Genomic DNA, 27,654 nt, shown 5'->3' on the forward strand with positions numbered 1-27,654 from the left:
TGTCGTGCCCTCACATTTTCACCCAGCTCATAAATGTGGAAGCGCTGCCACAGAGCAGAGTGTTTAATGCGTGCGTCCGTTATTTGCAGCCATGAACAACGTTTTACTTCTGGCAGGACTTCAATGAAATCAGCGCCATGTAAAACTACCTTGCCTCCGAATGGCAAGTCCTGCGTCGGATCACACAATCTCCGGTGGACTGCCTCAAGCATTTGGCGACGCGCAATGGGTGCTTGATCACACACAATGAGAGCTGCCTGGCGGATAAGTGTAGCAAGCTCAGTCAGGCTGAAACCCTCATTTATTATCCAAATTGCTCATCCCTTTATTTGGCTGGTGTATTGGCAACAGACCGCTGCCTTGATCACTCCCAAAAATATGGAACAACTCGGGTTACCTGCATGAAGCAAAATCATGGTCACTGCTTATGGACATACGTCTATAATACATTGTGGTTTCAGAGCTCGAAGAGATTGCAATTGCACTGGCCCATTGGCCGAGACCTGAAGCCTGGGGTCCGAGTTTGGGGCCGATCACCTTCACAAGAGCCGTGACACTTATCAGCTACAATCTTTAGATAGTTGATGATCTTTTTAACAGTGGTTTTTGTTGTTTTGCACTGAACAGAAAAGTTACAGGGCATGGTGATTGTAAATATGAGACTTCTGCAGACACCTTCAGGCTAACCATCGCACCAAAATGGGGGACGGACGATTTTCCTGCTTACAAATGTGGGTGGAGTCAGGCCAGCTGTCCAGCCAATGGGTTTTGACCAGAAGGCTTCAGATGCATGCAGCCACACAGGCAGTTTCATTACAGTTTTAAGTTATCGTGATAAATAAATAGAAACGTGCATGAACCACATGTTAAAATGAGGTACATTTCTCAGCCTTCATAATTTATAGATGTGTTCCATCCATCCATTGGGACCATACTCTGTGCAGAGCGTTGGTGCTGTCTCAGCAGTCTCCTTGGCTATTGGGCACAATCGTGGATGGGTCGCCACTCCGACACACGATCCCAGCATACTGGCTCTCATTTTGCCGACGTCGGAAGGACGACAGGCAGTGAACCCCACCCAGTATTAATTCAACAGCAGAGTGGGATTTGAACTCAGGATCCTGAGATCCCAAGCCCACCACCCCAACCATTAAGCCAACACCAGGCATATAGAAGTGTTCATATTGTTACGTTTGAGGGGGGGTTATGCATTCAAAGGGTAATTAGGATGTTTAATTAGGTATGCCATGCTGTTCGAGTGTACCAGGATGTCGATGTAATAAGTAGCAATTCAGTGGTGATAAGTTGTCTAGTAAATGTCCATTTCTTCAAGGGGGAAATGATAATTGTCACGTAATTAGATAGGGACACGGGATAGGGTAAGTGTGTCTGCGTAAACCCCTTTTAGTAGTCCCTGGAGGCTGGCCGTGACGTCACAGGACAGTGCTGCGGATGGCTCCGCCCCGTGATCACGATTGGCAGAAGGAGACGGCGGTGGGCCAATAAAACGGCTCGATTGGAAGTGACGAGGACGGGAGGATAAAAAGGTTCTATTCGGGGTCGAAAAGGAAGAGGAAGAAGATCGGGACAGAAAGACTGTTTTTTTGGGGGTGGAGGTTATTGTGCTGGGAGCGTGCTTGTTGTTGCGCTGATTCGGCCCTGGTTTGATCGTGTCTTGGAGCCTTGCTGAGCCTCGTGCCTCACCTTGGTTGGCTCTGGGGTTCTGCTGACTCGGAGTGCGGGGTCGAGCGGCGGGCGGACCTGCCTCCCTCTCCTGCTCGCAACTTGGCGCCAGAACTGGTTCCCTGGCAGCTGTGAGCGGACTTGGGCCAAGACCAGGAGGTCGACAGCACCACGGTTTCTCCTGCCCCCCTGACGAGAGCAAGGCCAGCTCGTCCGACACCAATCCAGGGACTGTTGCGTCCACACCACGGTCCAGCCTGACCACCAGAAATAGCTACGTTGTGTGTGTGTGTGTGTGTGCATGCGTGCGTGCGTGCGTGCGTGCGTGCGTGCGTGCGTGCGTGCGTGCGTGCGTGCGTACCTGGCGCCTTAGAGGGTTTGACATTTGTATATTCGTTGGAATTGTCTGTGTTTTCCCCACGCCCGATCCCACACCATCCCGTCGAATCGCCCCAGATCCCTCTTCTTGCCGAGTCTTGTTATTTCTGGTTAGAGGAATAAACGTTATCAACTCAGTGAAAAGCGACTCGTGCCACCTTCCTCGTCCCGTTTGCGGTAGAGCGATTAGAACCCCCATCTTTGGGTTATAAATAAATAAACCGCCTCCATCGTTTCGGCTCATTCTACGTTGGCGGGACTGTTAAAGTCCCGTGGACGTCACATTGGTGTCAGGAGTGGGATGTTCCAACCCCTCTAAATTATATTCGGTATCGGAAGAATATACCAGAACTGAAATCTCGCCACGAATTGGAATATAAAATTACTACAGAAAAGCGCGGGAAAATTTTGGCGGGATTTTTCAAATTAAAATTAATTGGTGGCAAACGGGACTTCTGCACCATGGCGGATGTGCAGATGTTTGAGGAGGAAGGCCACGTGTCTGGCAGCGAGTCGGGGGAAGAAGGGAGAGACGGGGGTAGGGTTGGAACCTCCCCCATTCCGAGCATGGACCGTGCTTCATCGCCTGTAACGGAGCCGGCAGCGCCGGAAACCGGCACGATGAAGATCTGGACAATGTTGGAACGTTTAATGAGTGCAATTACAGCACAGGGGGCAAAAATGGCGGCACAGGGGGCACAAATGGCAGAAATGACAGATCAATTGGGGGTAATGTGGCAACAGTTGGGTGCACGGATTGATTTAATGAGGGATGAATTGGGGGAAAAGAAAGATGGAGAAAATGAAAACTGAGATGCAGGAGTGTGTGGATGTTCAATTGGGGGAAATACAAAGTAAATTCGAGGTTAGATTGGAGGAAACAAAGGTAGAAATTACATTGGAGGGGGAAAATATACGGAAAAAATTGGTAGATAAAATTGATGCAACGAACATTCGGGTTGATAAAGTGGATGAAAGCCTGGAACGTCATCGTGCCTGTGTGGATGCTCGTATGCAGCTGCAAGTAGAAGAGTGGGGAGAGCTGAGGAAGCAAGGGATGAATTTGGCGGAGGAGGTAAAAGGATTGGAGGCTCGTTTGGACGAACAAGATAAAATTATGAGCCAAGATGAAGTCTTGGATAAAGGCCTGGTAGAGCCGTCTTTTGTAAGTAGAGTGTCCGGGTTGGTTGAGGAGCAGCTACAAACTCACGACGGAGCCTTGGAGGAGGTTGTGCGGGCCCAGAAGATCCTGCGGGAAGAGGTGAATCGGTCCATTCAACGTTTGGAACAGGAGGCAAAATTGACCCATGAGACCCTCACCACAAAACAACTTTGGCCACAGTGGGCTCCGAAATTGGATACGCAGCCACACGGGTGTTTGATCCCTGGGCTGGATTCAGACAAGGGAGAAACTGAGAAGCGGGCCACCGTAAAAGTGATCCCCCTGGTAAATTTTGATGGGTCAGGGAGCGTTGAAGCTTTTCTGACGCAATTTGAGTGCATTTCCTGACTAAACGGGTGGAATGAGCGGGAACGCACAGGGAATTTGGTGGCAACGTTGCGGGGACCAGCCGCAGATGTGTTAAACGTGATCGCGGAGGGGATGTTGACCAGCTCCCACATTTGCGAGGCGTTGAGCCGTCGGTTTGGGTTTGCAGCGAACTGTGATCTGGTGCGGGCCCAGCTCCAGCACCGCAAATTAAAGCCGGGTGAGACAGTGCAGGAGCTGGCACAGGACATTTACCAATCAGTCAGGATCGCGTATCGGGACCTTACAGTGGAGGCATGGGACATACTGGCACTCGAGAAATTTTTAGCTGCTCTTCCTGACCCTGAGGTCCGAGCGCTAGTGGAGTTACAGGATCCACCCACCGTTCACCGAGCGGCCGAGTGCGCGGCCAGGCTGGCCTCGTGGAGTCGGCCGGGTCGGGTTCCAGAGAGGCCATCGGTGACGATCTGACAGGCGGAGATCCAGGATCAGGGAGGGGGGCTGGGAGAAATTGGCATTACCCAAATGTTTCAGGAAATTTGCCAGAAACTGTCAAGTTTGATAAAGGGTAATCTGGTAGTTAGTGCGCCAAAGCGGCGGGGTCCAGCCCAGCCAATAGAGCAATTCGATTATGGCCGAGGGGGTCCGGAACCGGAAGAGACATTTCACCGATACTCACGGGGGGCTTTTATGGGGAGTTGTTTCCGGTGCGGGCGAAGAGGACACGTGCAACGATATTGCCGGTACCCGACGATGGAGGGACCCTCCAATAGACTTTTAGACTCGGAGAGGGTGAATCCTCCTGCTGAACCGCCAGGTCTATCCGAGGTGCCCTTTCATAGGTCGGGTCCGGAGATCACTGCCGGGGGTCAGGGAGACTAGATCGGGCTGAGCATATAGGGCCATGCTCAGCTGCTGACATTGTGGCGAAGTGCCTCCTTTGGTGAAAAAAAGTGAATTGTGGAAAAATTGGCATGGGTTTGTGAGTGCTGCTGGGTTTTAGAGTGACAATAGGGACAGTGGGTAATTGGTAACAAAGCGGGCACGAGTGGCTGTCCAATGGCTGGTGCGTGGATCGGGTGAGAAGTGCTGTGTGAGTTGTTTCAAGTTAAGAAGTGAAATGTATGGTGCACACATTGATTTTTTATTGGACATGGTGTGGTATAACAGGGAAGGTCATGGTCGGTGAAGTGTTAGAAATGCAGGTGTCACATGTAAGGCCGATGGGGTGCGGGAGTCATGTGGGTTTTGTGGGTGGGGATGATGTGCTTGTCCACAGGGATTGCTGAAGCTCACGGTGAGCGGGAATTGCGACCCCCTTCAAGGAGATTCACCCCTGGTGGCTAATGGTGACAGTGTCTGGAGGCAACTGGGAGAGGGTCTGGTTGGGCGACCAAGGCGGGTAGGACCTTGGCGACCCAGCAAGGCCAGAGGAGCCAGTGAGACCCCTTCCAGAGTGTTGTACGGGATTAGAGCTGATGGCTACCAGGGGGGGGTGGGAATCAAAGGGAGCGAGGTGGAGAAACGTCCGGGCTGGACTAAAGCTTACCTGTGGGCATGGTTGCACCTGAGATGCCCCCATCATCTTGTGGTAACCCACCCCACGGCCATGACGGGATTCAGCCTGCATCATTAAAATGAGGACCATGACCTAGAAATGTGATGATGACCATGGTGTGAGTGTTGTGAAGATGTGCGAGTCCCACTCGATCCCGCACAACTTGACATGTGCAGCAAGGGCATGATGTCCGCATAATTTTGGGGCAAGCAAATTTGAAAATTGGCTCCCCAGGTAACGCTGGGTCTATTAGCATCCACTGGGGGAGGCGGTCAAGTGTAAATATCCCATGAATAGTGTCGTTAAGGCTTAGAGTAGGAATGTAAAGTATAAGTGTTGTGTTTTTGTGGAACCTTTTGTTTCCCTTCCCCAGATCACTGGAAGAGTGTTGGGCAAGAGCGATGATCCAGAGGATGGAGTGCAACTTCGCTCAGTGCTCTCATGTGATAAAATAAAATAAAAAAAATTTAAAAATGAATGATTGTTTAGGTGAGGATAAGGCCATAAGGGGGTAGTACATTAAGCAGGATAGGTAAGTTCGCTGCGACTCGCTGCCCATTGCCCCTCCTACTTTATTTCGTTAGGTTAATTAGGTGTGAGTCAGTAAGTGTTAAGGCTGGTATGGTGGCGCCTGTGATATACCTTGCAGGAGCTGCGGTACCAGAGGAGGGGGCAGTGTTACGTTTGAGGGGGGGGGTGCATTCAAAGGGTAATTAGGATGTTTAATTAGGTATGCCATGCTGTTCGAGTTTACCAGGATCTCGATGTAATAAGTAGCAATTCAGTGGTGATAAGTTGTCTAGTAAATGTTCATTTCTTCAAGGGGGAAATGATAATTGTCACGTAATTAGATAGGGACACGGGATAGGGTAAGTGTGTCTGCGTAAACCCCTTTTAGTAGTCTCTGGAGGCTGGCCGTGACGTCACAGGACAGTGCTGCGGATGGCTCCGCCCCGTGATCACGATTGGCGGAAGGCGGCGGCGGTGGGCCAATAAAACGGCTCGATTGGAAGTGACGAGGACGGGAGGATAAAAAAAAAAAGGTTCTGTTCGGGGTCGAAAAGGAAGAGGAAGAAGATCGGGACAGAAAGACCGTTTTTTTGGGGGTGGAGGTTGTTGTGCTGGGAGCGTGCTTGTTGTTGCGCTGATTCGGCCCTGGTTTGATCGTGTCTTGTACCCTTGCTGAGCCTCGTGCCTCACCTTGGTTGGCTCTGGGGTTCTGCTGGCTCGGAGTACGGGGTCGAGCGGCGGGCGGACCTGCCTCCCTCTCCTGCTCGCAACTTAGCGCCAGAACTGGTTCCCTGGTGGCTGTGAGTGGACTTGGGCCAAGACCAGGAGGTCGACAGCACCACGGTTTCTCCTGCCCCCCTGACGAGAGCAAGGCCAGCTCGTCCGACGCCAATCCAGGGACTGTTGCGTCCACACCACGGTCCAGCCTGACCACCAGAAATAGCTACGTTGTGTGTGTGTGTGTGTGTGTGTGTGTGTGTGTGTGTGTGTGTGTGTGTGTGTGTGTGTGTGTGTGTGTGTGTGTGTGTGTGTGTGTGTGTGTGTGTGTGTGTGTGTGTGTGTGTGTGTGTGTGTGTACCTGGCGCCTTTGAGGGTTTGAGATTTGTATATTCGTTGGAATTGTCTGTGTTTTCCCCACGCCCGATCCCACACCATCCCGTCGAATCGCCCCGGATCCCTCTTCTTGCCGAGTCTTGTTATTTCTGGTTAGAGGAATAAACGTTATCAACTCAGTGAAAAGCGACTCGTGCCACCTTCCTCGTCCCGTTTGCGGTAGAGCGATTAGAACCCCCATCTTTGGGTTATAAATAAATAAACCGCCTCCATCGTTTCGGCTCATTCTACGTTGGCGGGACTGTTAAAGTCCCGTGGACGTCACATTGGTGTCAGGAGTGGGATGTTCCAACCCCTCTAAATTATATTCGGTATCGGAAGAATATACCAGAACTGAAATCTCGCCACGAATTGGAATATAAAATTACTACAGAAAAGCGCGGGAAAATTTTGGCGGGATTTTTCAAATTAAAATTAATTGGTGGCAAACGGGACTTCTGCACCATGGCGGATGTGCAGATGTTTGAGGAGGAAGGCCACGTGTCTGGCAGCGAGTCGGGGGAAGAAGGGAGAGACGGGGGTAGGGTTGGAACCTCCCCCATTCCGAGCATGGACCGTGCTTCATCGCCTGTAACGGAGCCGGCAGCGCCGGAAACCGGCACGATGAAGATCTGGACAATGTTGGAACGTTTAATGAGTGCAATTACAGCACAGGGGGCAAAAATGGCGGCACAGGGGGCACAAATGACAGAAATGACAGATCAATTGGGGGTAATGGGGCAACAGTTGGGTGCACGGATTGATTTAATGAGGGATGAATTGGGGGAAAAGAAAGATGGAGAAAATGAAAACTGAGATGCAGGAGTGTGTGGATGTTCAATTGGGGGAAATACAAAGTAAATTCGAGGTTAGATTGGAGGAAACAAAGGTAGAAATTACATTGGAGGGGGAAAATATACGGAAAAAATTGGTAGATAAAATTGATGCAACGAACATTCGGGTTGATAAAGTGGATGAAAGCCTGGAACGTCATCGTGCTTGTGTGGATGCTCGTATGCAGCTGCAAGTAGAAGAGTGGGGAGAGCTGAGGAAGCAAGGGATGAATTTGGCGGAGGAGGTAAAAGGATTGGAGGCTCGTTTGGACGAACAAGATAAAATTATGAGCCAAGATGAAGTCTTGGATAAAGGCCTGGTAGAGCCGTCTTTTGTAAGTAGAGTGTCCGGGTTGGTTGAGGAGCAGCTACAAACTCACGACGGAGCCTTGGAGGAGGTTGTGCGGGCCCAGAAGATCCTGCGGGAAGAGGTGAATCGGTCCATTCAACGTTTGGAACAGGAGGCAAAATTGACCCATGAGACCCTCACCACAAAACAACTTTGGCCACAGTGGGCTCCGAAATTGGATACGCAGCCACACGGGTGTTTGATCCCTGGGCTGGATTCAGACAAGGGAGAAACTGAGAAGCGGGCCACCGTAAAAGTGATCCCCCTGGTAAATTTTGATGGGTCAGGGAGCGTTGAAGCTTTTCTGACGCAATTTGAGTGCATTTCCTGACTAAACGGGTGGAATGAGCGGGAACGCACAGGGAATTTGGTGGCAACGTTGCGGGGACCAGCCGCAGATGTGTTAAACGTGATCGCGGAGGGGATGTTGACCAGCTCCCACATTTGCGAGGCGTTGAGCCGTCGGTTTGGGTTTGCAGCGAACTGTGATCTGGTGCGGGCCCAGCTCCAGCACCGCAAATTAAAGCCGGGTGAGACAGTGCAGGAGCTGGCACAGGACATTTACCAATCAGTCAGGATCGCGTATCGGGACCTTACAGTGGAGGCATGGGACATACTGGCACTCGAGAAATTTTTAGCTGCTCTTCCTGACCCTGAGGTCCGAGCGCTAGTGGAGTTACAGGATCCACCCACCGTTCACCGAGCGGCCGAGTGCGCGGCCAGGCTGGCCTCGTGGAGTCGGCCGGGTCGGGTTCCAGAGAGGCCATCGGTGACGATCTGACAGGCGGAGATCCAGGATCAGGGAGGGGGGCTGGGAGAAATTGGCATTACCCAAATGTTTCAGGAAATTTGCCAGAAACTGTCAAGTTTGATAAAGGGTAATCTGGTAGTTAGTGCGCCAAAGCGGCGGGGTCCAGCCCAGCCAATAGAGCAATTCGATTATGGCCGAGGGGGTCCGGAACCGGAAGAGACATTTCACCGATACTCACGGGGGGCTTTTATGGGGAGTTGTTTCCGGTGCGGGCGAAGAGGACACGTGCAACGATATTGCCGGTACCCGGCGATGGAGGGACCCTCCAATAGACTTTTAGACTCGGAGAGGGTGAATCCTCCTGCTGAACCGCCAGGTCTATCCGAGATGCCCTTTCATAGGTCGGGTCCGGAGATCACTGCCGGGGGTCAGGGAGACAGGTCAGGGAGATCGGGCTGAGCATATAGGGCCATGCTCAGCTGCTGACATTGTGGCGAAGTGCCTCCTTTGGTGAAAAAAAGTGAATTGTGGAAAAATTGGCATGGGTTTGTGAGTGCTGCTGGGTTTTAGAGTGACAATAGGGACAGTGGGTAATTGGTAACAAAGCGGGGCACGAGTGGCTGTCCAATGGCTGGTGCGTGGATCGGGTGAGAAGTGCTGTGTGAGTTGTTTCAAGTTAAGAAGTGAAATGTATGGTGCACACATTGATTTTTTATTGGACATGGTGTGGTATAACAGGGAAGGTCATGGTCGGTGAAGTGTTAGAAATGCAGGAGTCACATGTAAGACCGATGGGGTGGGGGAGTCATGTGGGTTTTGTGGGTGGGGATGATGTGCTTGTCCACAGGGATTGCTGAAGCTCACGGTGAGCGGGTGGTGGAGCTAATGGTGACAGTGTCTGGAGGCAACTGGGAGAGGGTCTGGTTGGGCGACCAAGGCGGGTAGGACCTTGGCGACCCAGCAAGGCCAGAGGAGCCAGTGAGACCCCTTCCAGAGTGTTGTACGGGATTAGAGCTGATGGCTACCAGGGGGGGGTGGGAATCAAAGGGAGCGAGGTGGAGAAACGTCCGGGCTGGACTAAAGCTTACCTGTGGGCATGGTTGCACCTGAGATGCCCCCATCATCTTGTGGTAACCCACCCCACGGCCATGACGGGATTCAGCCTGCATCATTAAAATGAGGACCATGACCTAGAAATGTGATGATGACCATGGTGTGAGTGTTGTGAAGATGTGCGAGTCCCACTCGATCCCGCACAACTTGACATGTGCAGCAAGGGCATGATGTCCGCATAATTTTGGGGCAAGCAAATTTGAAAATTGGCTCCCCAGGTAACGCTGGGTCTATTAGCATCCACTGGGGGAGGCGGTCAAGTGTAAATATCCCATGAATAGTGTCGTTAAGGCTTAGAGTAGGAATGTAAAGTATAAGTGTTGTGTTTTTGTGGAACCTTTTGTTTCCCTTCCCCAGATCACTGGAAGAGTGTTGGGCAAGAGCGATGATCCAGAGGATGGAGTGCAACTTCGCTCAGTGCTCTCATGTGATAAAATAAAATAAAAAATTTTTTAAAAATAATGATTGTTTAGGTGAGGATAAGGCCATAAGGGGGTAGTACATTAAGCAGGATAGGTAAGTTCGCTGCGACTCGCTGCCCATTGCCCCTCCTACTTTATTTCGTTAGGTTAATTAGGTGTGAGTCAGTAAGTGTTAAGGCTGGTATGGTGGCGCCTGTGATATACCTTGCAGGAGCTGCGGTACCAGAGGAGGGGGCAGTGTTACGTTTGAGGGGGGGGTGCATTCAAAGGGTAATTAGGATGTTTAATTAGGTATGCCATGCTGTTCGAGTTTACCAGGATCTCGATGTAATAAGTAGCAATTCAGTGGTGATAAGTTATCTAGTAAATGTTCATTTCTTCAAGGGGGAAATGATAATTGTCACGTAATTAGATAGGGACATGGGATAGGGTAAGTGTGTCTGCGTAAACCCCTTTTAGTAGTCCCTGGAGGCTGGCCGTGACGTCACAGGACAGTGCTGCGGATGGCTCCGCCCCGTGATCACGATTGGCGGAAGGCGACGGCGGTGGGCCAATAAAACGGCTCGATTGGAAGTGACGAGGACGGGAGGATAAAAAAAAAAGGTTCTGTTCGGGGTCGAAAAGGAAGAGGAAGAAGATCGGGACAGAAAGACCGTTTTTTTGGGGGTGGAGGTTGTTGTGCTGGGAGCGTGCTTGTTGTTGCGCTGATTCGGCCCTGGTTTGATCGTGTCTTGTACCCTTGCTGAGCCTCGTGCCTCACCTTGGTTGGCTCTGGGGTTCTGCTGGCTCGGAGTACGGGGTCGAGCGGCGGGCGGACCTGCCTCCCTCTCCTGCTCGCAACTTAGCGCCAGAACTGGTTCCCTGGTGGCTGTGAGCGGACTTGGGCCAAGACCAGGAGGTCGACAGCACCACGGTTTCTCCTGCCCCCCTGACGAGAGCAAGGCCAGCTCGTCCGACGCCAATCAGGGACTGTTGCGTCCACACCACAGTCCACCCTGACCACCAGAACTAGCTACGTTTTGTGTGTGTGTGTGTGTGCGTGTGTGTGTGTGTGTGCGTGTGTGTGTCTGCCTGTGTGTGTGTGTGTGTGTGTGTGTGTGTGTGTGTGTGTGTGTGTGTGTGTGTGTGTGTGTGTGTGTGTGTGTACCTGGCGCCTTTGAGGGTTTGAGATTTGTATATTCATTGGAATTGTCTGTTTTCCCCACGCCCGATCCCACACCATCCCGTCGAATTGCCCCGGATCCCTCTTCTTGCCGAGTCTTGTTATTTCTGGTTAGAGGAATAAACGTTATCAACTCAGTGAAAAGCGACTCGTGCCACCTTCCTCGTCCCGTTTGCGGTAGAGCGATTAGAACCCCCATCTTTGGGTTATAAATAAATAAACCGCCTCCATCGTTTCGGCTCATTCTACGTTGGCGGGACTGTTCAAGTCCCGTGGACGTCACAATATTAAACCAACCACTTTCATTTAATTTGAATTGAGGAAACCAATCACATATATTATCAAAGCATCTGCACAAGAAAAATAGGTTAGCTTATGGGCGATACAATTGCCTCTGTGAGAGATATCATGTCTGGGTTCAATTCCTCACCCGACGATAAAACTCTCCGTAGAATGAAGAACTAGTCTTGTTGGTGAAGGCTAGCTCGTGTTGATCTGCAGTGGCAGGCAGGTAGAATTTTGGATGAAATAAATAAGTTGATTAGGGTATTCTTACCACGGTGGGAAGCAAGGAGAAGCTGAGGTTTCGGGCATTCCCCTTCCTCTCAGCAATAGAGGGCCCGAAAAATTAACGCCCAAAAACATCATTTTCTCCTTGCTTCCCACAGCGTTTGTCACACCTCAATCAACATCCTGTTTATTTCCATCCAGTATGAAAATGCCACGCTGGTGTTTCAAAGGCAGGGCGTTGCATCAAATTGCGCGCCATCCATGTGACGTGAAGGTTAAACTGGGAACCCGTTTACCAGCATCGATTGCGGGTGCACGTGAAAGATCTCGCACCATCTTTCATCGGTGTATGTCAAAGTTCCCAAGGTGTTTTGAGGCAAGTATGCTCGCATCCTGCCGAAATTCCAAATCCCGGCACTAACGAACTCCGGTCAAAGAGCAAGCCTAGGCAGCCGGTCCATGAAAGCCTTGGGTCGACAATAAATGTTTTTATGGGTCTTCAACCCCAACTTATTGTGACAAGACCGGTGGTGATGATCGACACAAGTGTAATGGTAAAAAAAAAAAAACTAAAAATGCGAAATTCTGCCAATTGAACAGATCTTTCAGTTTGGAAAGATTCCCTCATCTCGAATGCCAAGATCAATTCCTGCACTGGGATCAAAATCGAACGTTCTATTCATTCTATAATCAAAATATTAATGCTTTTCTGGCAAAGTCACGGAAGGAAAAAATATACATTCAGCATATTTGTGAACATGAGAATTCGTCTCTTTTGAATTCCCACCATTCAACAACTGAGTAGCAAGGAACAATGATCAAATTTCCTTTTCCTCAAATCCATGGTCATGTTCTGGAAATTGCAAATATAGAATAACATTACTCAAAAACCTCTACCAAGTACCAGTGCCCTCTACTGTCGGTCACTCACCGCAATAGTTTTCTCTTTGATACCACCTACAGGAAGCACTTTGCCAGTTAGTGAGAGTTCCCCCGTCATAGCCAGGTCTGCTCGTACAGCACGACCCATAGCCAATGACAACAATGCTGTCACAATAGTACAGCCAGCACTTGGTCCGTCTTTAGGCGTTGCACCCTATGGAGAAGAAAGGGGATAACGGAAGGGAAATACAACGAGAAGAAAATGGATAGGTGAAAGTGAAATGTGAGAGAGTGCAACAAAGGGAGGGGGAGCGAGGACACCGACAACAAAATACAGGAAAGAAAATAGAGATGGATAATTTCTCAACTTCATCACTCATTGCCAATTCTCTCTGCTCACCTCTGGAACGTGTAGATGAAGGTGCCCGGAAGTGAGCAACACCGCAGCCTTTGACTCTTTTTGGAGTAGGAAGGACCGTGCAAAGGTGAGGGCGATCCGAGTGCTCTCCTTCATCACATCACCAAGGTGTCCAGTCACCTCAATGGAGCCATCATCCTCGCTCTTTGGGTTCAACTGACGTCGCAGTGCCACCTCCACAAACAGCGTGGAACCTCCTATGAGAGAGGGGGAGGGGATATGGATGAAGGAATTGGAGTTATGCACAAAGAAGAATGGTAAACGTAGTTTGGGCACAGAGATAAAATAAATAAATAAAAAGATTCAGGAGTGGTTTGGGTGGGGGGGAGGGGATATTGGTGAGAATAATGTGTAAAGTGCTAGTAGATGAACTGACAAAATAATTGGGGGTGAGGGATACAGAAGGCAAAGAAATGGCAGGTCACATGTAAATGATGGAAACAGAAGCAAAATCTAAAACGGCACGTAGTCGAGTGCGTACCTCCGCCAGGTATAAACAGTTTACGTTTTGTATCCCACTGAATGGCCGTATCTGAATCCAGACCTGAACCAAAATATAATTGGCTTGTTTTTATCACCTAATCAACTCATCCACTTAGTTGTCAGAATTGGTCCACAACTTTTTATGATATCGTGAGATAGATATATATATATATATATATATATATATATATATATATATATATATATATATATATATATATATATATATATATATATATATATATATATATATATTGTTGCGGATTTGGAAAGGCATGAGCACACAGACATTCAGGTTCCTATAGATTAGTTATCTCGGTAAGTACGTGTTTAATAGATAGCCCTTTCCCTAGTCTAACGGGTAATTAAATGTCCCTGCGCTGTGATTTGTTATAATAGTCAGGTTTTCTTTTAGTTCATTTTTACACCACCGCCAGCGCCACTGACATTACCGCCGACCACAACGTATCTACCTCGCCTGCATTCGCTTCCTCCACCTGGCCAATCGCGGGGTTTGCCGCCCGTTTTGGCGAATGAGAGGAATGCGAGGGCGCATGCGCAGAAGGTTGTCCCGTGTGAAGAAGGCGGAGCTCGGGGAGTGGCCACGCGTTGGCCCTCGACCAATCGAGATGAAGCGGTAGGCGGAGCCACGAAACTCTCCCGCTGGAGACTCCGCCCAGAGGGATGGGAGCGCCCTGCCCACCGCGCGCCTGTCCAATGGCGAGCGGACAAGGAGTCGAACGATGTTTCCTGTCGAATGGGAGAGCGAGCGGGAAGGAGACAAGGGTTCGACTGAGCGGGAGGGGGGCAGATATAAGGGTCCTGAGGAGATTATCGGGGTCGGCTCTCTTGGAGTTGTTCTGGTAAAGTTCTGTCCTCTTCTCCCGCTTCTTCGCTTCCCGGCTCATCGCTTTGGCCTCTCCGGCGACTGGCCTCGTCCCGGCTCCAGAGCCTACGTCTCGTCCCTTTGCGCCCGGCTAGTACAGCGACACCAGCCCCAAGAGAAGGGGACGTCCAGCCGCGCTACGTGGCCAGGTAGCCTGCCGCCCCCTGGCTCTCACAGCCGGACTGTCCTCCTCGGCAGGAGAGCCGCAATAAAGACCCGAGGGTCCGTGTGTGTGTGTGTGTGTGTGTGTGTGTGTGTGTGTGTGTGTGTGTGTGTGTGTGTGTGTGTGTGTGTGTGTGTGTGTGTGTGTGTGTGTGTGTGTGTGTGTGTGTGCGCGCGCGTGTGTCCGTGGACCCATCTGATAAGTAGTGAACTGTTATGTGCTTTTGCCTGTATATTATTTGCCTTGCTTGATATTCGGTATAGCTCTCCTCTTGCGTGCTCCCCTCGTCCCCCATCATTGGTAAATAAATATACCCAATTGTTTAAATGTACTCAGCTCATCGTGTCATTTCTCCATTGACTGGGTGTGTCGTGCATGTGGGAAAGTGAGTAGTCATTGTCACTACAACGGAGTAACAGGATAATCGGGCCAACGGAACTTGGCGAAAACCACTCTGCATCGCACACGGAACGGGCTCGCTTAAGCGGCTCGTTTCCGTACGAGTTTCATCGAGGGTGAAATTCCCCGGTAGCTGGACCACGTGGGTAATTAGGTAAATTGAAGTTGGCAATTAACCCTACCCCACGTGGTCTACCCATTGGCATATTTCGGTCCAAAATAACCAGGACCCGCAGACCTTGGACTTCTCCGGGCCGGCGATCTGCAATTCCAGGCGATCGAGCCGAGGCGGCCCCACTACTTCATCGAGGGTCATGCTCGTGGCGACGCGCCGGTGAAACCACAACAATATATATATATATATATATATATATATATATATATATATATATATATATATATATATATATATATATATATATATATATATATATATATATATATATATATATATATATATATATATATATATATATATATATATATATATCGTTTTTGGTCTGATTGCTCAATTGTGAAGAATTACTTAAAGAATTATAGCATCCAGATCTTCACCAAAATCGAATCAATTCGTCCTTGTCGCACATCCAATCTCTCCACCAAGTTTCGTCCAAATCTGTCCATAACTTTTTTGAGATATCCTGCTCATAGACAGACAGACAGGGGTGAGTGAAAACATAACCTTCATCCACCTTCGGCGATGGAGGTAAAAAAAAAAAAAATATATATATATATATATATATATATATATATATATTTATATATATTTATATATATATATATATATATATATATATATATATATATATATATAATAAAAATAAAAACATATATTGTTACAGATCTGGAAACTATTTGCATTCAACATATAGGTCCCAAAAGTCAGTTATCCCGTTCAGTAAATGTGTAGTCAGATTTGACTAATGTTTCAGATTTGACTTTAGTCAGATTTGAATAAAGTTATCCCTTTCCATTTGTCTAATGGGAGAATCAAAAACGTGTATTGCGACTTCTTTTTAGTTAGGTTATTAAATCTTTACATCCAACGAACAACCAACAACCATTCCATTCCCCATCACGACCCACCATCAACCTGCTCCTAAACGAGCGCTTCGCTCGCCCAACCCGAAAGCCTATTGAGCTAAATCCCTCTGAGGCGGAATCTCAAGGCAGTTTCATCACCACCACCTTACTCGAACACGTGTGGAGTGGGCGGGCTTCCCGGTATGGCCGAAATCCCATCCAGAAAGGGCGGACCCATGGAAGCCCCCCCCCGGCCCAATCGGGGCGAACAGTGACGTCAGTTTCACCGAGGCCCCTCCCCGCTGAGGGAGGTCCATAAAAGTTACGACGCCATCCTCAGCGGAGAGTTCTGTCGAGAGGTGTCGAGAGTTCTGAGGGGGTTCGGTCGTGTTTTTTGGGTTGCGCTGGAGTTCTTGAGTGGTTACGAGGGGCTGTTACGAGTGCTTAGTTGGTTTTTGCTGTCACGAGGGTTGAGCAGAGGGTCATCGAGGCGGCGAACGCGTCTCTGCTGGGCCTCCACAAGGAAGGGCAGAGTGACCCCGACCTCCCTCCGTGGACCTCAACTATTCAGCACCCGAGCTCTGCCACGAACCAAGAGTCCCCCACGTGCGACTGGGACCAGGCCGACGACCATTGGCAGGTGCCGCAGCATGGAGTACCCCCTTTCTCCGACAGCCAGGTACCAATCCGGACTCTGACCCCAAGCTCGTCTCCCTCTCATCGGCTGGAGGGTCCAATAAAGAACTCTGGGTTTCTTTTCTTCTTGTGTGTCTGCGTGTGGGCCCGTCTTTAAGTAGAACTGTGTCAGTGCTTGAATCCTTGTAAATATTCCTTGCATATTCACGTTAAGTCTTGCCTGTGTCTTTTTACTGTTGATAAAACTTTATTAGAAATGTTCCCAGTCCGTTTCTGTCCCCTCTTACATTGGTCCAGCATGGTCCGGGTCCGAGTATAAGTGGGGTTTCATCCCCGGTAATCGGTCTATCATAGCCGGGATGTCCTGGGCAGGCCCCGCTCGACTGCAACGAGCCGGAAAGGTAGGTGGCAAAGCGGTAGTTGGTAGTGTGAACTTACCGCTGCCGGTGGAGTAAATCTGGTTCGACCAGGCATTCCGAGGGCGTGGATCCCCAGGAGACGAGATTGCGTGGATACTTAGGTACTTTGGCTCGAGACAAATAACCCTACACCACGCGATCGAGATATTGGCGACCACGGTCAGTTCTGCGATTCGCAGCTCACGGAATTATCCGGAGAGATGGCCTACAATTCCGGGGAGTCTGGTGGAGACGACGCAATTTTCCCCACCTAACGGTCGTTCTTGCCACCGACCCCCAGCCCACAACAATATATATATATATATATATATATATATATATATATATATATATATATATATATATATATATATATATATATATATATATATATATATATAGTTATGAATTTGGGAATTCCATTGCACACAACATACAGGTTCCTTTAGTCAGCAATGTCGATAAGTGCTTGTTCCCTGGATAGCTCACCTTTCATTGTTAAAATGTTCAGAAATCGATTAGATGCGTTGCGGATCGATTTAATAGTTAGGGAACGAACAATGGAGGCATCCCTCCCCCTCTTCTGCGAAGAGCAAGAACCACCCTGCCGTCCCGTGACTCATGATGTCAACAACTCCCTCCCACCTGTGGCTGAGCGGGGGATGGAGCAGGAGGGCATGAGTCATGAGTCACGCCGGGAGCGGGGGGGAGGGCGGAGAAGGATAAGGGGAGATCTTTTCTTTTATTCGTGGGCAGAGTTGGAGAGGGCAGAGTTGGAAGGGCAGAGTTGGGGAAGGGAGTTGAGGGGAGTCGTTCAGCAGACCGTCGGGTCCTGCTTGGCTTGCGTTAGGGTTGAGGCCTTCGGAAGCTTTTTGCTTCGGCTGGCTCAGTGAGCTTCGGCTTCTGCTTTGCTCGGGAGAGCTTTTTGCTTCGGGCTGCCCTGTTTGGAGGGAAGTTGAGCCGGTCGCTCGGCTCGAGCTGCGAGTGGTTGTTTCGTCTTCTTGGTTCGTGGAGCTCTTTGTTGTCCGTTTTGGTTCCCGGCTTGGTGAGACTTATCGACCTCTTCGTGGAGGTGGTTCCTCGGGGAAGCGACGCATCGACGGGAAGGTTCGGCGCCTCGTCTCACCAGCACGTGTTGAGAAGCGTGGAGGTGGTTCCTCAGGGAAGCAACGCATCGAAGGGAAGGATCGGCGCCTCGTCTCACCAGCACGTGTTGAGAAGCCCGGGAGGATTCGCGGGAGCTCGGGAAGGATCGCTGCTCACGGCGATTGGATCCAGCTCGCTCTCGCTGGAGCCCAGGTCCGAACAACTTGAAGACCACACGAGGTGGAGAGGTTCGAGATAGGCTCTGGGTTTCAGCTCACCTGTCCTCCGAGCTGGAGCTCGTTATTAAAGGCCTCTGCCACCATTTCCTGGGTGTGTGTGTGCGTACGTGTGTCCGTGGGCTCATCTAATAAGTAGGAACTGCTGTTAAGTGCAAGTAACTGTACATAATAAGTAGACGGTTGTAGTTCTTTTGTCGTGCTTTTGTTGCTTGTATAATTGCATACGTGTTTTGCCTTGTTTAATTGCATATGTGCTTTATTATAATAAATGTCCTTGTGTGAATGTAAACCTGTTCGTTGCGTCTATTCCCTCATTGAACTGCCCCATCTTGCACTCGGAATATAGTTGGTTTTTAAATAGCCGGTAAAGTGATCGGGTCCAACGGGACTGCGCGATAATACCCCGCTCGGTTATCCCAAAAGGAAGCGAGCTGCTTAAGCGGCTCGTTTCCAAGCGGTCCCGTTGAGGTACAATCTCTAGGTAACCTACCTGCGCGAATAATTAGGTAAATCAAAGGTTTGGCGATCGAACCCTGTAGCGCGCGGGTAGAGTGCGGACAAGGTTGTGGTGGGATTAAAAACCCACCCGTGACTGGTTTCTGGCGTTGTTCCAGAAAGTCACGACTGGATTGTCTGTTCGGTGGGCGAAGCGACCGCTATTGGTTAGACGCGGTCGTTCGCACGCCGGCGGGCGGAAATAGACAACAATATATATTTTAAAAATAAAAAAAAAAAGATGACAAGGTGGGGTTGGAACATGATTACATTCCAGAATCAACATGAAATATCTTATTAGTTTGAAAGATCAAAGAGTACAAAGAGCAACAGAACATGAGAGAAGCTTCAGGAACCTACCCATGGCAGTCCATGCAAGCCCCATGGCCACGCCTGGAGGTGTCTGCAAGTACATGCGGTCCTCTGTGTACAGAGGTTTTCCAACATAATCTTGCAGATTTTCTGGCTCCACGGACACTTTGCTGATAGAGCCCTCCACCAAATGGTAGGCACCCTTCCAGTATATCTGCAGGAATTGTTTCTGAATTATCAATGATCACAAAGCCAGATTTCATTCCACCATAAACAAAGAAAAAAAAAAACCTTCAAACAGACATTTTCTAAGGTTTGTGGAGTCAATGTCCAACCAATTGATTATGGCAATCATTTTTATTAGTTTTAATGTCTCAAGGTTGTCATTTATGCATTCATTCACAGTATCGAGCTGCAGGTTGTATCATTTCTGGGAAAACCGCTGTACCACTGACGGTGTTCCATGAAGGTGATGGCAGGGATTTGGTTATGGTGGAAGTGATAAATGCCCACCCTTAATAAAAGACACACCTGGCAGGATGGCCTAAAGGTATGCACGTTCACCTCTGAGCCGTCTCATCTGGGTTTGAATTGCGGCCTAGCTACAAACTGTCACCCTGGTGTCTCGCAGGCAAGGCCGGGCATCAATGCGTGTGCCATCCCTCGGATGGACATTGAACTGGGTGTTCTGTCAGCATTAGTTGGCGGATGTTAAAGATCCCATGGAGTCCTTCATGAAGAGTAGGAGAGTCATCGCCGGCACCACGACCAAATTCCTCCTCTAACCTACAGGGGGCATTGCATCAGTGGTACAGCCACGTTCTTAGCCAATGATGCGACAAACGAAAGAAGAAGACGTGAAAGACACGATGGGATATTTAACATACACCAGTAAATGCTGGCCAATGCGATCCCAGCTTAAAGTCCCGTCCAATGGACAGCACACGCACACCAATGCAATGCCCTGCATGTGAAACGCCACATTGTGTCTGGCAGGTCAGGAATCAAACGCAGACTTCACAGCTCAAAGGTGGGTGCATTCCCTCAGCTGTCCTATCAACTCGTAGTTCAAGGTGATTCTTCGTGATATACTGACCTTTTCGATGTGCTTCTGCAGGCCACGCACACCACTCTCCCGGCAGTATTGCCTTATGAGGAGAGACAAGGACTCTGAAGAGATGTGCGCTTGCTCCTCACTCAGACCGGCTGCCACCCGTGCCTGGGGAACTAGGTATTGCTACCAAGGGAAAGGAAAGGTTGAGAGGAAAAGCAATAAGTAATAACAAAAAGTAGAAGAAATGGGTGTGGAGGTGAGACAAAAAAAAAAAAAAATCTTTTTCTGGATATAAATTGTTTCGTGTCATTTATTGTGCATATTATTTATAGTTGTATTAAAATTAATGCGCAAATCAGTGCATGTGGGGATGCATCATTTCCCTGCTAATGAGGTAGCTAAAAGTCCTCGGAGGAAAAGAAAAAAAAAAAAAAACAGGTGAAAACTGGCATAGTAACAAGATGTGGGACACAACCACACGATATTACGTTCCTCAATCAACCTCTCGGGAATTCGGGACGGAGCCCACATGGCCGGGGAGGGGTGAGGGAGAGGAAGACCTGGTCCACATTACAATATCGTACTTCTTAGACAATCTTAATCTCAATAATCGGAAATATAGAAATTACAAATTTCACCAAAATGATTACAAGGAAAGAAAGAATGACGCAACATCAGTTAGCACCAACGCAACACTCCCCGATAAATAAATGTTTATATTTTTGCACTGACCTTGATAATAACGTTGTAATAAAAGGAAATGAGCAGAAATCTGCCAGTTAGTCAAAGTCTGGCAATTTGAATTTTCATTTAATTTCCAGATGCATTCCCGCTTCTGAAGCATAATTTTGTCTCGTCATTGCAGCCTTGAGGCTAAAACGCATGTGCAAGGAATGATTGAAAACAGGCTTGCTTGCACACCTCTTCAGATGAGGAGTCATCCTTTGGTAATTTATGGTAGCACATCATCATAAAATGATGTTTTTATTTCAGGTCCAGACATCACCCAATGTCACCATTTATTGCTCCTATTTAGTTTGTAATTGCCCTTTGAGGTTCCCTCATAGCGATTGACCTCCCCCACCCCCCAATATACAACAACTGTAAATAAAGGATTACAATACCTGAGCAATGGCGAGTTTCTCCTCGGCTACGTAGCCAGACACTTGAATCATCTCCATTCGGTCACGAAGGGCTTCGGGAATAGTGTCAGTGACGTTAGCAGTGCATATGAACAGGACCTGCACAAAATATAGAGCTGTTGGTTTTCCACCCGAGATACCGGTGTTTCAGCGACTGTTCAAGCCAAGACTCCAGGAAGCAAATATGTATGTATGTATGTATGTATGTATGTATATCTCTATATACAGTAATCTATTATGTATGTACATATATAAACAGATATGTATGTATGTACATATATATATATATGTACATATATATATATACACATATACACATATACATATACACACACATATATATCCCACACATTCCAGAATTCTAAAGTCTAATGCAATATTTGTCCATCTGAAAATAAACTCAGGTAAGATAATTCCAAATTAAACGACAATTTACAACAATGTACCAGTATATAATCAATTATTGTTTGGTATTAAAGCCACTCAGTAATGATTGTGGTTTTATAAACGTTTTAAAAGGTGCTCTAATCTGAAGGTTTTAAATATATATGTATGTTTTTTATGATATATATACTGTATATATTTTTGTTATTATTATTTATTTTTTTAATCTATATATATATATATTTTTTTTAATGAGTTTTTCAATCTTGGCAATGAGATCATTCACAAGGAGTTGTAAAACTTTTATTCCACACCATGCCAAATAACTGTTTACAAGTTCTTGTTAATGTTTTCCAAAAATGCAACTTCTATATTTATTTTGGCCAGAGGTCAGATCCGAGTGCCAGCTCATAGGCTCAGCACTGCCATTTCTACCTTTGAGCCTTTCTTCACCTCCGAAGACACTAAGCCGCGTTCACCCGTAACCCTTCTCATGTTGTGGGACATGCATGTGTTCTGTTTCCACTTCGGCCCACTCTCTATCGCTTTCACCCTTTGCCCCTTGCCATTCTGCTCTTCCACAAACATTGACATTAATATTATTTACGAAAAAAAAATTAGAAGATTGCGATCTGAGATCGCCAAGTCATATATTAACAAATTGGTCGTACTTAAAATTCAACCTAATGAAAACAAACATTTTTGTTTTCTTTTCCAAAAAGCAGGACATCAAGACGAAAAACACTAAATGCCTCCCTCCAGGAACCGTAAGGATTGAAAAATTAAACTAGAAGGGCACTCGGTACAGCGCATACCTCCGCCATGTAATGCCTGATCTACGAGAACATATCGGGCCCAATACATTTATGAACTATCATGCTATAAAGTACTATATCGTTTTTGGCCCGATCTCTCAATGGTGAAGAATCACTTTGAAAATTAAATAACTCTCGTATCTTTACCAGAATTGAATCAATTCTTCCTTGCCATGCACCCAACCTGTCCACCACTTTCATCCAAATCCGTCCACAACTTTTTGAGATATCACGCTATATAACTTTTTTGGCCCCATCTCTCAATGGTGAAGAATCACTTAAAAAAATTATAGCAGTCGGATCCGGATCCGGATCTTCACCAAAATCTAATCAGTTCATCCTCGTCACACACTGAACCTGTCCACAAAATTTCATCCGGATCCATCCACAACTTTGAGATATCCTGTGCACAAACAGAAAGGGGTGAAAACAACCTCCTTCACACCTTCGGTGGCAGAGGTAATAATGGAAAAATTAAATTATTGAAAAATGATAATTATTTAAATAAATGAAAAATGAAATAATTGAAAGAAAAAAAATAGAATAATGAAATAGTAATTTTAAAAAAAAATTCAAATAATGGAAATATTCTTCAAAAAGTGGGATACCACAGATACCAACACTGAGCACTTCTTTTTTTGTATACCTTGTCGAGGCTCGTATGAGAGCTAACACAACGCACAGCAAGGGGGGCATGAAACAAGAGGGGAGGGAGTGGGAAGGACAACACAGTGGGGAACAGACACATAAGGAGATCTGTGGAAGGGAGAGGGATGGGGTGGGGAACATGGGGAATACAAGATAGACATTACAGGGACTTTCAGGAAGGAAAGCAGGGAATTGAAGGAGGTGGGCTTGGGTGGATTATCGGGGGTAGAAAAGATCGAGGATTTGGATGGGGGATGATAAGAGGTGGTGGTGAACAGCTGTTTTGAAGGCCTGGAGGGAAGAATGGGATTGAATGGAGTGAGGGAGTTTATTCCAAAGGTGGGAAAAAGAGGAATGAAAAAGTGACGGTGAGCAGTGATTCGTGATTTTGGTAGTTTTACCAGAAGGGGGTTGTTGGCGGACCTTGAGCGCCCTGCGGAAATATGTTGGGGACAAATCGCAGACACAGCGGGGGGGTGGGGGGGGTGGGGGGGTGAGACTGGAGAGGAGACGGTAAAAGACAGAAAGACCACCGACCAACCTGCGGTGACAGAGTGAGAGGCCCAAAGACTCAGCCTCATTGCAGGAGATGGCAATGATCTGAAATGCCTTGGTTTCCACAGCGTGAAGCCAAGAAAGGTGAGAGGCCAGAGCATCAGCCCAGAGGGGAGAGCAGGACTCCATCAGGCTGCAGATGAAAGCTTTGTATGTAGACAGGAGCTCAGGTGGGCCGAGGAAGGACTCTGCACGACGGAGGATTCCCAGTCGGCGCTGGCTTTGGAGGCCAGGTTGGAAATGTGGCTTTCCCAGGAAAGATCATGGCAGATAGTGAGACCCAGAAGCTTCAAAGAAAGGACTTATTCCAGAGGAGTGTTGAGAAAGTGGATGGGGGGGGGGGTTTCTAAAACCGTCCTTTCGGAGAGACATAGTGAGAGTGTGAGATTTGTCTGGATTGAAAGACATGTTCCACGTGTTGGACCAGTTTGTGATTTTATCCAGATCTGCAGTGAGCGAAGAAGCTGCTGCTTGTCGGTCTGAGGGATGACAGATGGTACGGTAGAGGGTGGAGTCGTCGGCAAAGAGAAATAGAGGATTTTCCAGAGAGTCGGAGAGATGCCTTTCTCCTTTTCTCTTGAATGCCTTTCTCCAGGAACCATAACAACATAATTTTTATTTAATTTAACTTTTAATCAAATACTTTTTGGCCCATCTACATAGTACATCCATAAATATGACCGTTATTTATCTCTACCTTACCCTCTGTAAATGAGAGTTTTCATCCAAACAATGCAGTCTTCCCTCCATATGTTCAATAGATCCCCCCCTCATTTCCCTTATTCCTACCTCCTCCAATCCACCTTGTGCATTTCATAAATACACATACCTTGAAGTGATTTCACTTGTGTAAAACACGAAGAAATCTTTCCAAAATGTCGATTTTTTAAATTCCATTTGCAAAAGAGGAACTTACAAATTTCTTTCTACCACTGTGGGCTTCTCATCACGATGAAATATTTTAAACAAATTTTGAGAAGGTAATGACAAAATAAATAAATAAATAAAAATTCATTCATGTCCATTCTTCTATTCATTTCTTCTGAAATGAGTCGACTATACTTGTATTTGGCAACATCACATAAATACATATAAATACAACAAAAACGTACGAGGCAGTTTACATTGAATGTAAACCTCCTCACTTCCCTCTTTAATATTCATTCAGAACTTTTTAAGGAGCAGTGAACGTCCCCATCCCAACACTTTGTGATGCATCATGCTGCCCATCAAAATTAGAAACACGGACACAAATACTCCATATACCGTAACCAAAGCACCAAAAAGGATGAGCATCGTATGACGATTCCCAACCTTTGACAGATCCACTGTGACATCCAGGTAATGGTCTAAGAAGTTTGCATTTTGCTCCGGGTCCAGCAACTCGAGCAGTGCTGAAGCTGGATCTCCCTGGTAACCACGGCCCATCTTGTCTACCTGGTTCGACAAAAGGTTTGTGGCACAAAAATATGTTCAACCATGTCCAAAAATAACAATGATATTGTGTTTGTCTGTACAGGACGGTCTCAGCACTTTCGTAACTTCGCGCACGATTTGTTTCACTGCCCATGCATGCACGATTGGATCTGTGAAAACTCCGAGCCCCGCCTGCCTGCAGACAAAGTGCTACTGCACGTTGGTGAAGGATGCACAAACTGCAGGGTTAAGAACACACAGTCAACACTTTCTTCAAACCACCCAGGAATCCAAAGTTTACGACAGGGTGACCTTTATCATTAAATACACAGGGCATGTGTGCTCAGACGTTAAATACCACCCGAGTGGAGCTGAACAAAGAAGGCCTGCAATATACCACGAGACCCTGGAAAAATGCCGCTTGCATAATGGACAATGATGGCCACCCTGTGGTCAAAAAGACAGACTCTTGAAGCTTTTGAAATTTTAAGAAAAGAAAAAAAAATTTTTTTTTTGAGTTTTCCATTTTCCAAATTGCAATTTCCATAAAATATTCATGGATATAACATTCACCCAACTAAATAAAAAAAAACAGTCATTGGATGTAATCATTCACCTCATCAATGAGCACCAGGGGGTTTTCGGTTTTCGTTTTCTTCAGACACTGGATTATCTTCCCCGGCATGGCTCCTACGTAGGTCCGTCTGTGCTTGGGACACAGCGCAGCACAATCGTCATAATAAAAAGTCAGGAACCACACCGAGAAGACAAATCTTATTGCAGAAGTGCGACACATTACATGCTGTCACCTCAAATACCATCCTGAAACCCTGACCTGTGCCCTTTGATCTCTGCCACATCAGTCAAGCCTCCAACACTGAAGCGGAAGTATTCACGCCGAAGTGCACAAGCGATCGAGCGCGCTATGCTCGTTTTGCCAACGCCAGGCGGGCCATGCAAACATAGGATGCGGCCCTGGGTGCTGCCTCTCAGCTGACTTACAGCCACAAATTCCTGCAAAAAGAACGTGCGTCTGAGAAAAAATAATAACAAAGAGAGATTAAAATTGCAAACTCAACTCTCTTCTGGATCACATTAGCAAATGGTTAGCCTCACAGTCCACCATATTGTTTTGGCCACAGGATTAGACTCATGGCACATTTTTAGCCCTTACGAGAATTCTCTTCTTGACGTCATCCATTCCGTAGTGATCATGATCCAGCTGTGCGCGGGCACGTTGCAGATCCAGTTCCTCGTCGCTCCAGCGTCCCCATGGCAGCGACGTCAACCAGTCCAGGTAATTTCGAGTCACACTGGAAGGGGGAGAAGAAATACAGGGAGTTTGAAAAGCATAAAAGAAAGATGCAGAGGAGGACTAAGTGCAGGAAATAGAAAAGGAAAACATTGATGTGAAGGTAGAAAAATCCAGGTGGGAAAGGAAGAGTAAATGCAGGAGGATTAATGCAAGAGGGATGATGACGATGACATAAAAAGAAGAGGTGAAAAAAAAAAAAGGTTGTTAAAGTGAACTCGCTTGAACTCAGAAGAGTGATTGTCCAGGAGGGAGAGCTTGTTCAACTCATCATCAATGACCTCCATAACATGAGGAGGAACAACGAGACCTTGCAACCTCTCACGAAACCTTTCCTCAATGGCATCCTTGTCTTCCTTTTCAAGGCCGAGCTCCTTCTTGATGATCTTAAGCTGTTCCTGAAGCAAGTACTTTCTGTGCGTCTGTTTGATCTTCTCCTCAACCTGCAACGGATGTTCAACATGTCCACATGAGAAAGAACCATGTCAGTTGGGGAGGTAAACGATCGATTATCTCACTCTAATATTGATTCAATCTCAAAATGCAGTAATAATATGTCGGTCGCATGAGTAATTGAAAATAAAATTAAAACTTGCAATTAGTCTACATACCTCCCTGCCCAGCCTTTGTTGCAGCTTACTGAGCTCGTATTCTTTCTTTAACAAAGACAGAGCCTTGTACAAACGCTTAGGAATCTGTAGAGAAAGAGAGAGAGAGAGACAGCACAAAGGGAGCGTGTACGTGGATCGAGAGGGGGGGGGGGGAGAGAAAGAGGTGAAGGGAAGATGTGTGAGGAAGAGGAGGAAAGGGGGGTGGGTGGGTGTTGGGCAAGGATAGAGTAAGAAGGTGAGGAAGAATAAGGGAGTGGGGTTGGGAGACGTGATATTGTTCATTTTTCACTTTCCTGGAACATGGTTCCGGGGAGCTTACTGTATATGATGGAGCAGTGTCCGCAGGTGAATCAGTCAGTCAGTCGAAGTCAGTAAACACTTCAGTCATTATAGATTGAACTAAACACACGGTCTTGATGAAACTTGGCCACAAGCTTCATATCTGAT

At 47.5% G+C, this 27,654-nt stretch overlaps 1 protein-coding gene across 1 annotated transcript in view; it reads right to left on the reverse strand.

The window, feature by feature from the left end:
* Positions 1-27,654, reverse strand: part of LONP1 (lon peptidase 1, mitochondrial) — a 47,092-nt gene that overhangs the window by 1,468 nt on the left and 17,970 nt on the right. Inside the window, exons 7-17 of the mRNA XM_085877642.1 lie at positions 27,208-27,291; positions 26,819-27,039; positions 26,459-26,597; positions 26,120-26,298; positions 25,901-25,988; positions 25,183-25,305; positions 21,449-21,565; positions 20,367-20,507; positions 19,319-19,484; positions 13,133-13,347; positions 12,782-12,946 (exon numbers count right to left, since the gene is read on the reverse strand). Of these exons, the coding sequence (XP_085733768.1) occupies positions 12,782-12,946; positions 13,133-13,347; positions 19,319-19,484; positions 20,367-20,507; positions 21,449-21,565; positions 25,183-25,305; positions 25,901-25,988; positions 26,120-26,298; positions 26,459-26,597; positions 26,819-27,039; positions 27,208-27,291 (1,638 nt within the window). The remainder of the gene's footprint in view (positions 1-12,781; positions 12,947-13,132; positions 13,348-19,318; positions 19,485-20,366; positions 20,508-21,448; positions 21,566-25,182; positions 25,306-25,900; positions 25,989-26,119; positions 26,299-26,458; positions 26,598-26,818; positions 27,040-27,207; positions 27,292-27,654) is intronic.

Source organism: Eptatretus burgeri, chromosome 4 (assembly GCF_056783735.1).
Source record: "Eptatretus burgeri isolate ZD-2024b chromosome 4, Ebu_testis_v1, whole genome shotgun sequence".
In the NCBI taxonomy this organism is placed as follows: domain Eukaryota; kingdom Metazoa; phylum Chordata; class Myxini; order Myxiniformes; family Myxinidae; genus Eptatretus; species Eptatretus burgeri.